Here is a 10,633-nt window from a genome sequence, read left to right as displayed (position 1 = left end):
ATACATTTGGCTTACAAAACTGCAGTAATTGGTCTCTCCGGTTTCACGACACCACAGTGGCAAACATCCTCCTATCCCACTTTTTTTTTTAAAGACATAAGCATATATTTTTCAAATAAACAAAGGAAAACAATAACATCTCAGCTTTTTGTTTTGTTGCTGTTGTGCTATTGTTAATTAAAATCCGGGTTAAAAGGTTTTGCAAAGCTTTGTTTTGAATTCTCTGTCAGTTACATAAAAGATGCACCTGTTTAAAAAAAAAAAGGTAATTTGATTAAATCTGCATGGCCAGCGAGAGTGAAAAAACATCACTCTCCCCAATATTAAAACCATTTCAAAAGAACATAAACTTTAGTGCCCTTATAGAGATGCATTACAAACACCGTCAAACAGACACCACCAGCACAGCTTAAACCCACAGCTATGATCAGACTCTGGTCCGGCAGGGAGAGTGATGTGGTTCAACTGTGGCTGGATGGCTGGCTGGCTGGTTGGCCGGTCAGGCTACATTGGAATGCAGAGTCTTTTGTTTGTCTGAGAGAGGAGTGGGTCAGGGAGAGAATGCCATTGATGATTGCAGAGAAGAAGAATGAACCTCCAGGAAGTGTTCTCTCTCTCTCTCTCCCGACTCCCCCGCTCTCATTCTCTCTGTCTCTCTTTCCCTATCTTTTTTTTTTTCTGTGTGTGAGAACCTTCACCGTGCCGAGCCTCTCTCTACTGAGGCCACAGTCCCCAGGCACAACCACTGCTTTGTCTTGCCCTGTGAACACACACACACACCCCTCCTCTACTGGGTGCCTACGTTTGCCAGGGCCAGGGAAACACAGGGCCACTGCTCCTATTCTTATCCACATCACTGCTCCTGCTTGGATGGAGTGTTTGTGTGGGCATCAGTGCTTGAATGGTGAATTGTTTTTTGTATGTGCCACACATCTGACTAAACATTTAGTTTGTCGGATGTTCAGCTATAAATGAGAAATCATCCATTCTCTTGGCATCTTTTTTAGAGAGCGTGACAGCGTTTCCCTTACAATTATCTGGAGATGACCTCAGTGCAGATATCCTCCTGTTGTACCAGTAACAAATAAACTAAAAATGGAATAAAGCGGTAAGTGGATAAGAATCTAGCGAGTGGCCCCTTCTGACCAGTGGCTGCCACCTCCCGTCACATTGCTCATTCCCCTCTGTGTCAGAAGCGCTGTGAGGAGCTGCAAATGGCCCTTTCAAAACGCACGACAGCTGGAACACAGGGCAAAGGTGACCGAAGCTGTTGGGGGAGCACAGAGAGGGACAGGATTTTTTTTTTTTGGGGGGGGGGGCGCACATGATGAGCAGCTGCAGCAGCGAGTTGTTCCTCCACCGTGCCACCATCTCTAATGATTAAAAGTGTCTGAAATAGATGACAAATTTTTAGAGTAAATCCTAGAAATCACCTTACTTTTAAGACAGTTTAACCAAACACACACACACACACACACATATGTATATACACTGCTGGTTGTCTTGGGAAAAATAAATCCCCTGGGTGTTGGTTTGGTATCTGGAAATTCCAAAACTCAAGGCAGGCTTAGAGGATACTAAGTCCTTATAAGTTTCCTGCTCCCCCGAAAATACCACTGACCTTCTGTGTTACAATACATTTCTTTGATCACTTTATAGATACTTTTACAGATACCAATTCTTTTGGAGAAAGAAGTATTTCTTTTATTCACAACGTGACCTGAAAGCCGCAAAGAACATTTTTATGTGTGCTTGAGGTTTGCAAGTTAATTAATCACATTTTAAATCTGGAGCTTAACTTTAAACAGGCTCAATACTCTTAAGAAAAGAGTTTTTCTCCTATTAAACTGCTTCCTTGTAGCTTTACCTAACAAACAAACCAGTTTTAGTGTAAAAAAAAAATGTCTACTGTGTCATGTGCACTTCCTCCATTTGTCCACTTCCATCATGCTGCCATACAACAGGCGACACATCACAGTGCCCCCTCCCTCTTAATAGGACAGGTGTTTTAATAAGACAGCCAATTGATGCCCCCACCCTCCTCCTCCTCCCAAGTATTCTGCTACTTGCTGCCGCTGTGTGAATTCGCGGAGTAGTACAGAACTTATTGTGGCGGCGCGATATCGCGAGATTTGTGCCATTATCAACCTGCTTGACACACAGCAGCGCTGAGTGCAGCCTGCCTTCCCAGGGTCGGGACTGGAGCTCAAGAAACGACAAGGAGAAGCGAACATCTGGCCGCACATCATGAAAGGACACCGGGGCTTATAGGGACAAAAAGACGACGAAGCGGGCAGAAATACGTGTGAGTACGGCGGGATTTTTTTTCTGTGTGTGTGAGCTTTGAAACGAGGAAAGCGAAAGTTAAAAGAGTGTCCCCGCGCCGCTTCGTTCAGCGCAGTTGGCTTTTTACTGTGTGAGTTCCTCTGCTGTTTAAAAGGCTCCCAGCAATGCGTTTCCCAACGCGGACGTGAAGCTCGCTTCACTGCGCCCTTGGCCCCTTTTTTCCTTCCTCCTGCGAACACTTCTCTTCATCTTAGAAAAAAAAAAGAATCTTAATTACGTACAAAATTATAAGACTTCTACGCAGCTTAACTTTAACTTACTTTAACTTACCGTATCCCTCTTTCTTCTTTAAACTGACCCATTTAAACACGGTTGTGTGCGCGCGAGTCTTATCAGGGAGCAAAAAAAAAAAGGCAACAAAGCCTTTTTACTGTAACCCATGGATGCGTGATAAATGACTTAGTTTTGGAAAAAAAAGTTGTAAATGCCGTGGAATCTCGTGACAACAGTAAATCTGCTCTCCCCCCTTGAGGTGTGTATTTTTTATCTTCTTTTTGGACTGTGTAGCCCGGAGTTAACATATGGCATAAAGGGGAGCACAGCTGGAGGTAGCGTTTCCATTGCGGTGATGTCAGAGCAGCTGACTCCACAGCTTGCAGTGTAATTAGCAAACAGAGCACCAGTTTACTCACTCTGCACCGGTCTTATTTTGCTCACGTTGCCTCCTTCCCCCGATGGTCGAGTGCTGTCGCTCCCAGTCCCGCTTTGCTTGTCCTGTAAACACCGCTGTTTGTTTGTGTGTGTGTGTGTGTGTGTGTGCACTTTGGCTATTTTTTTTTTTTTTTCGGAAGCGCGAGGGCTAGGCTGTCGGACTACACTACTACAGACCGGAATACTTTGGATAATTTGGAGAGTGGATCCGTTTACACCGTGATACATGGGTGGGTGGGCGAGCGCAGCGCAGTGTGTCCTGCACCACTGGAAAGAATGTTGGATAAAGTTACTGATGCTGATCATTAGCTAGATGTTTAATCTTTCCCGATTAAGTCCCGAAAAACCTTGTAAACTTGCATTTGAAAGCACTTTATCGTGTGTTTGCTGACACTTTTGCGCAATTTGGCTCAAGTTATTTCCTTGTGTATGGTTTTGCTCGCTTTATGTGTCCTTAGAAAAAAGAAACGGCAGCTCAACTGTGCCCTCATTTCGTTTATCCTGTTTTTCCTGTTTTTCATCAGGTTATGAAGGAAGAATGGAGTTCCCAGACCATAGCCGCCAGTTGCTGCAGTGTCTGAGTCAGCAGCGTCACCAAGGTTTCCTCTGTGACTGCACTGTTCTTGTTGGGGAGGCTCGATTCAAAGCGCACAGAGCCGTGCTGGCCTCCTGCAGCATGTACTTCCATCTCTTCTACAGGGACCAGCTAGACAAAAGGGACGTTGTGCATCTCAACAGTGACATTGTGACAGCCCCGGCTTTCAGTCTGCTCCTTGAATTTATGTATGAGGGGAAGTTGGAATTCAGCACTCTGCCTGTGGAGGATGTCCTGGCAGCAGCCAGTTACCTCCACATGTACGATATAGTCAAAGTGTGCAAAGGCAAGCTTAAAGACAAGGAACTTTCCTCCCTGGATGAAAAAATGGGAGAGGGTTTGGGGCTCAGCTGTCTGGACAGGGAAAATTCCTCAGATGGCGAGCTGCACAGTAAGCAGCTCATTCAGCGACAGCCCCAGACACCGTCTCAGGGGCTTCACAGGGCCCCCCTGGCGGAGGAGTTTGACATGGACAACACTGAAGTCAGGCTGGCTGTCACAGATTGTGATAGGTCTACGCAGAGCAGGCAGAAGGCAAACGGTCACTCTGGCAGGTCCCCGGACCTTGTAGGTGTCAATTATGTGTCAGCAGAGGCCGAGCCCTGCGTCCAAACAGCTGGAAAAACAAAAGCTGATGTCAGTAGTTCCACCGTATTGCTGTCCCAGAGGTCCCGGGCTTCAGATGACATGGACTGTGCACTGGATTTGTCTTTCAAGCCTCTGTCTAGCAGAGATCCCTTACACCCCTCCTACGTCTCGGGACAGCTGGCCCTCGACAGCCAGCAGCAGGGCACTGAGCCACTTGTTAAAGACGAACACGACTTGCTGTCAGAGCAGGAGGACAGTGAGCCGATGAGCCCTGAGAGCCAGCGCTTTGGGAATAGTGCCAGGAGCTCAGTGGTGACAGGGTTCGCTGCCCTCTTCCCAGGCAACAACGGTTCCACAGCCGCCCTGCTCTCCCAGGAGGAGGACCTGATGGACGAGGAGGGGGAGGCCTGCAGAGGGAGGGAGAGCGCCCCAGGCAGGGAGGTGGATGGGAGGGGTAGACTGCTGGGGGACAGCGAGGAGGAGGAGGAAGACGACTTGGCCTCTTCAGACATTTCCACCTCCAGTGGAGTACTGCTGCCCCCGGGGCAACAGGTGTGCATGTGTCCCCTCTGCAGCAAAGTCTTCCCCAGCCCCCATGTGCTGCAACTGCACCTCAGCTCACACTTCCGCGAAAAGGACGGTGCCCGTTCCAAGCTGTCCCCCGACGGCTCGGTCCCCACCTGCATGCAGTGCAACAAGACCTTCTCTTGCATGTACACCCTTAAGCGTCACGAGCGCACACACTCTGGTGAGAAGCCATATACCTGCGGCCAGTGCGGCAAGAGCTTCCAGTACTCCCACAACTTAAGTCGGCACGCTGTAGTTCACACACGGGAGAAGCCTCACGCCTGCAAGTGGTGCGAGCGGCGCTTCACCCAGTCTGGGGACCTCTATCGCCACATCAGGAAGTTTCACTGTGGCCTTGTCAAGACTCTCGCCATCGGATAAAACGCCTCTCACCGGTGCCACGACACAAGACAGAATGTCTCTTTCATACACTGAATACTACTACTGATCAATTTTCCCATTACTATATAAACATGCTGGCAGTTTGTCTGAGACATATCTTTTGGATTCTACCCCCACGTGGCATTTCTCAAGTTAAACATGTAGCAACGTTTAAGCTGTTTCCTGTGCTGGACTGTGTCGTCATAGCTGTACATGATGGTAAAAGACGGTTAGTCAGAGTGGCACAGGCTGATAAGCTTGACACGGATGCTGTTGAAAAACATCAGATCAGTGTCAATGAAGGCGAACAAATCAGATGATGCACTTGTTTTCCTGTCTTTTGTGTCAGTCAGAGATTATTTGAGGTGTGTATTTGCCGATAGATGAGGAAAAAAAAGCATCTTGCGTTCACACTCTGTGGGCAACTGGATGATAGCTAAAGCTAACATACGTTAATACAATCGTCAGAGTTTATTGGTGCACATGGGAGATCAGAACCGTCCGCGAGTAGCAATATATGATTATTTTTAACACCTACATTATTATAATTATTCTAATTATTTATTTGGGGGGATTTGTTTAGTCCTTAACAAGTAAACTTATCACAAGGCAGCAAAAGTAATGAAGTCTGACTACTGGAAGTATTCTTTTTCTTTTTTCTTTCTTTCTTTCTTTTTGTGGAGGTAAAATGTTTGGTTTCATTGAAATGAAGTTTCTATGTTGTTTTTGTGAGAAGAAGCGAGCATACCATCGCACCAACACCACCTCTTTAGTTGTTCACGTGAGCGAGCGTAGAATACCCACTTAAAGAGGTTAAGAATATTTTAAAGGTAACCCCTGTAACACTGGTGCCTACTGTAACGCTTAAAACTTCACTTAGTGTACTTACAAAGACAAGAATGAGATGACAATGTGATACCTTTTGGTTAAATTCAGTTCAGCTGTCAGGCGTCTTAAAAAAAAAAAAAATCTGGATTACACTCCACATACCAGGTAGTAACAAAGGTAATCCTCTACTGTGGAAGCCAGTTAATCCGTGAGTGCCCTTAATAAAATTAGAATGTAATAAACCAAACTTATGTCAACCTTTTTGTCAAAAACACAAAACGCACAGTTGTGAGTAAATAACTTCATTTCTTAGTTTAAAGGGTATGCTGACAGTGTTCAGGACAGGCTCTTTAGCAGGCAGATGGGGGATGGAAGGAGACGGGTGGATGTCCAGTATCTTCTCTATTGTTACCATCAAAGCTGTGCCATTCAGCTTAATCTACTGACCTTTTCTTTTTCTTTCTTTCTTTTTCATAACCTTTTCACACAAATTTACTGGATGTGTTTTAAGTTGCTACTGAGGACGTTGGAGCCTTTAGCGATGCTGCTCTTGGATTTCTTCTGTCTGTTCATTTAGATGCTGTTTGGATTTATTACCAGGGGGTGTAGCACTAAAAGTTCATGATTTTTGTCTAATCTGTCCTGAGAAGACTTGATCGGAATTTATTTATTAGACTGACTTGGTTCAGGGGTTTACTGTAGCGATAGCTCTTATTTCTATAAGCTTGAAAGACATTGCATCTTGCCTAGCGATCTTGGTACTCATTAGCTGTTGTTTTTTGGGGCGGACTGTCCACTTTTGTTTTGTTTTTTTTCTGTGCAAATTGAAGTTACTGTATTTGTATTTTAATATATGGTGTAGAAATCTCTACGGAGTATTCAAGATTTGTCAAACGGAAAATAGAGAAGCACTTGATTTTAGCATGCATATAGTTTCAACACTATTGTCTAGGCTGCTATTTCTTACAATTTGTATATTTAATGTAAATATATATTATATTTATCAAATGATTTTTTTTTTTTTTTTTATTTTTTTCCCCATGTTACAACCCATTTAAGATTTGGATAGTCAGGTGTCGTGTTTAAGGCTGGAGACTCTTGAGCATCACATTTTCCCCGGGGGGCTGGAGGTTTGGCTCTTTTTCCATATTCTTCATTGACTTTATTGGACCCTGCCTCACCACAAATCAGAGCAGTAAATACTGCTAGGATGGCTGTTCTACCAGAAGAAACAGTTGTTCACAAGCACAGCCACACCGATACAGCACTGGGTACCTATAGAAATGACAATACAGGTATTGTTCCCACCCCCAACAAACCCCAGGTAGTTCTCAAGGGATCACTGTCCTAGCTTTGGGGAGGAAAAGCGGTTCAAGTCTCTCTTTGCACTTTCTGTATTGAATGGAGCCACTGGAATGTGAGAAATGTATTTAGCAAAGGGAGGCCAAGGAGATTGTAAACAGGTGTATTGTTTGGAGGCATCAAAGAACACCCCTACCCCCCTTTGTCATCCCGGCATGCAGTAGATAAATGCTTCATTGTTCCTCTGCATTGAGGAGATATCAGCGTCATTTGGTTGCGCATCAATCAAGAGTATTGTCCACCCCCTCCCCTCAGTGTTTTTAAAAAAAAAAAAAAAAGAAAAAGAAAAAGAGAAAAAAAAAAGAAAAAAAAAGTTCAAATTTAAAATGTTTTTTTCAGTCAGTACGACCTTTAAAAAACAAAATATGCATATGAAATAATTTACTTTGGGTTTTCAGCAAGCAAAAAATGCCCCCCCCCCCCCCACCCCCCTTTTCTTTCTTTTAAATTCTACTCCCTGACCTGAAGTCAGCTACGGGGCGAGGTGGATGAACGCACTCCTGTTTGTCATGCTTGCATCACTTTAGTACCTTATCAGAACAGTAGATCTATTTCAGTTAGATGTGTCATAGTGCTGATGACAGATATTTAAATCAGAACACGCAGCAGATGTAGATTCTGTGAGTCTGTTTTGGTTTTGTTAAAGGAACATTTGTACACGGTGTGAGTTGAATTTGTTCTCTAATGTACATGTGTAAAGAGGTAGAAAACTAACATCATGTAAAGGATTCTCTTTCTCTTGTTTCGAAGTCTTTATTTATAGCTCCAGGATGATCACCAAATGTGCCTTGTAGACACACGCATAGGTGTTGCATCTGGAGAAGCCCTGTTTTCTATACTGTACAGTTTTCGCCCTTGATGCGAAATGAGGCAGCGGTGAAGTTGGTATCACAGCAACAGTGGCCCGCTGAAACATTACAAAAAAAAGGAGAAAAAAAAAAAGAACCCTGCTGTTTTATGTTAAATCATATCAAAATGTCAACTTAAGACTAAAGTAAAATGTGGAAGTGCATTTCTTATAGCTGCTTTGCAAGAGATTACACTGAAGTTTTTGAAATGTGTGTGAATAAATTTTTGTTTCTGGACTTTTTTTTGTGTTTTTTGGCTTTTATCAATAGCCAATAATACTGGGAGCTAACAACTTGTTCCACTTTTTTTTTTTTTTTTTTTTTTTACTGTCACTGTTGAATGTGAAACACTGAGATTTTTTTTTTTTTTTTTTTTTTTAAAATGGATTGTTGACTTGAAACAGTGCTACTCTCAATCGAGGGCGGCGTTTGCCTAACTCGTTGCTGTATCATCCTTGGAGTCTAAAAACAACTGGAATTTTGTCCTCTGCAGGTTACAACTGTGAAATTGTGTATAATCATGAGAAATATTTATTGCATATGCTTCTTGTGCAACATTTTGACTGTCTCGGGTTTAATTTGGTTTAAAAGGAAAAAAAGGAGGAAAAAAAAAAAACTAAATGTCAAACAGAAATCTTTTTAATAGAATTTGTAGAAGTGCCATTAGAATTTAATATAATTTTTTAATAAGAAAGGTATATTTTATAGTAAAAAAATTGCTTCAGTGTTAGTGGTGTAGAGATTAGAGGACAATCTTTAAGGAGAATTGACATGGCTTAGATATTGGGGCAATTTACGTTGATCTATAACTGTACGTGCATTTTCTTTTTTTTTTTCCCGAGTGTGCTTGTGTGTGTGTGTGCTGTGGAAATGTGACAATCTTGATTTAGGTCTTTATTAAGATTAGAATTAAATGGAACAACTTTCTTTTTTGGTGTGGAGTTTGGTTATTTCTAGCTACTACTGACAATTTATCAAGGACATAAAAGTAGACTCTGACAACCCAAGAACGTTATCGAGGAGCCCTCGCCTGACACATAGGAGCAACAATCAGGCACACAGTGTGTGTGGGCATCGCTGCAATGTGTACAGAGACAACACAATGTGATAATACTGCTGGTCTTACAGGCCCGATCCCTCTGAAACCATAAACTGAACTCAAGGACAGAGCAATTTCAGGATGGGGCCCCTAATGTTTTCTGACCTGTTGCCAGTACTCTCCAAAGGAGATAAACCTGGCATAAACAAACCCAGTTGACTCTCTTGTAATTATTACTTGATTGTTCCCGTTACAACAAACTACACACACGTATGTGTATATAAACACATTAACCAATGTCTGTGTGTGTGTCTGCAAGGAACTTCATGCCAATTCACTGGACATTTTCAATGGCGAGAACTTTTAATTATTTCCCTGCTGCACCATGAAAGAAATCCAGCTGCTCTGCTACGTGATCCCAATAGGGATGTGCTCGGGTTCCCACCACCCTCCCCCAAATCCCATCTCACCCTTTCTGGGAACGCCATATAGACAAGGGCTGCATCCATCTGCCCCTGCCTCCACCCCCACAGTCCCCAAAACCATGGCCCCAAACCTCGGCCTCATCTCACCACTCTATTGTGCGCGTGGGTAGTAGCTCAGCCAGGCTATTGTCTGGCCCAGCTCCCCAGCACGTACTTTATGCACAAACAGACGACACAGCGGCGCTGGCCAGGCAGCTCCGACATAAAGAAAACAACGTCCTCCCAAGATCGTTTATAAACACCCCTCTCCCCCAAAAAAGCCCCAGTCAGCTCACAGCAAATAAGGACCCTCTGCAACACGGTGGCCACCTCAACCTGTAAACATCCACAGCAGCGAGGCCTCGGAGCTCCCACTGACACCAACATCTCGCATCTGCCAAACAAGACCCAGGGCTTAAAACTGCCTGGTGACTGAATGTGTGTGTGTTATGGACCAAAACCTTCACATGGAAAGCAGGGGCCATGTGATAGGGCTTAGCTGCAGGGTGACGAGCTGGGATATGTGCAGTGTAACTCAATGGTGTAATAAAACATTCCTCTCTGAGGCTCAAAGCTTAGCTCATTTGCCTCCAAGAGCCTTTGCTTGTGTGCTTTTGTGTGTGCGCGTGGTGTTTAGAGGTACTTGAGAGAAGTTGAGAGGAAAGTTGTAAGTGTCCACCACCTCAACAAGGCCAGCGGTGGGAGCCCTTGACCTCTGAAGGGACAGACTGCCAGGGACAGCTGGTGTGGCCTGTGTTTATTTATTTATTTCTTAACAAAAGACAGGTGGTCACACTTGAAAAGGGCACACAAACACAGTCACACATGCACTTGTGTACAGACAGCACGCACGCACACAAACACTTTTTTTCCACCCACCCTCTCCCTTTCCATATTAACACACGCGCATCTTGTTATCATCCACTTAATTTTGAAGGAGCACGTTATTTCGACTTTCAGAAAA

The 10,633-nt window shown here is 44.0% G+C and overlaps 1 protein-coding gene across 2 annotated transcripts; it reads left to right on the top strand.

Moving 5' to 3' along the window:
* The first annotated feature begins 1,725 nt into the window (after nt 1-1,725).
* Nucleotides 1,726-9,093, top strand: zbtb42 (zinc finger and BTB domain containing 42). Of its 2 annotated transcripts, none has more exons than XM_084914240.1 (2): nt 1,726-2,305; nt 3,522-9,093. In XM_084914240.1, the coding sequence occupies exon 2, from the start codon at nt 3,536-3,538 to the stop codon at nt 5,126-5,128; it is 1,593 nt and encodes a 530-aa protein (XP_084770366.1). In that variant the 5' UTR covers nt 1,726-2,305; nt 3,522-3,535; the 3' UTR covers nt 5,129-9,093. The 2 variants fall into 2 exon arrangements, with proteins under 2 accessions (XP_084770366.1, XP_084770365.1); XM_084914239.1 differs by lacking the exon at nt 1,726-2,305 and adding an exon at nt 2,361-3,227.
* Nucleotides 9,094-10,633: the final 1,540 nt, after the last annotated feature.

The sequence above is a fragment of the Perissodus microlepis genome, chromosome 19, assembly GCF_051167445.1.
Source record: "Perissodus microlepis isolate ML-2025 ecotype Zambia chromosome 19, ASM5116744v1, whole genome shotgun sequence".
NCBI classification, from domain to species: Eukaryota; Metazoa; Chordata; class Actinopteri; order Cichliformes; family Cichlidae; genus Perissodus; species Perissodus microlepis.
Note: the sequence above shows the minus strand (reverse complement) of the source record. Positions and strands in the feature narration are given on the sequence as shown.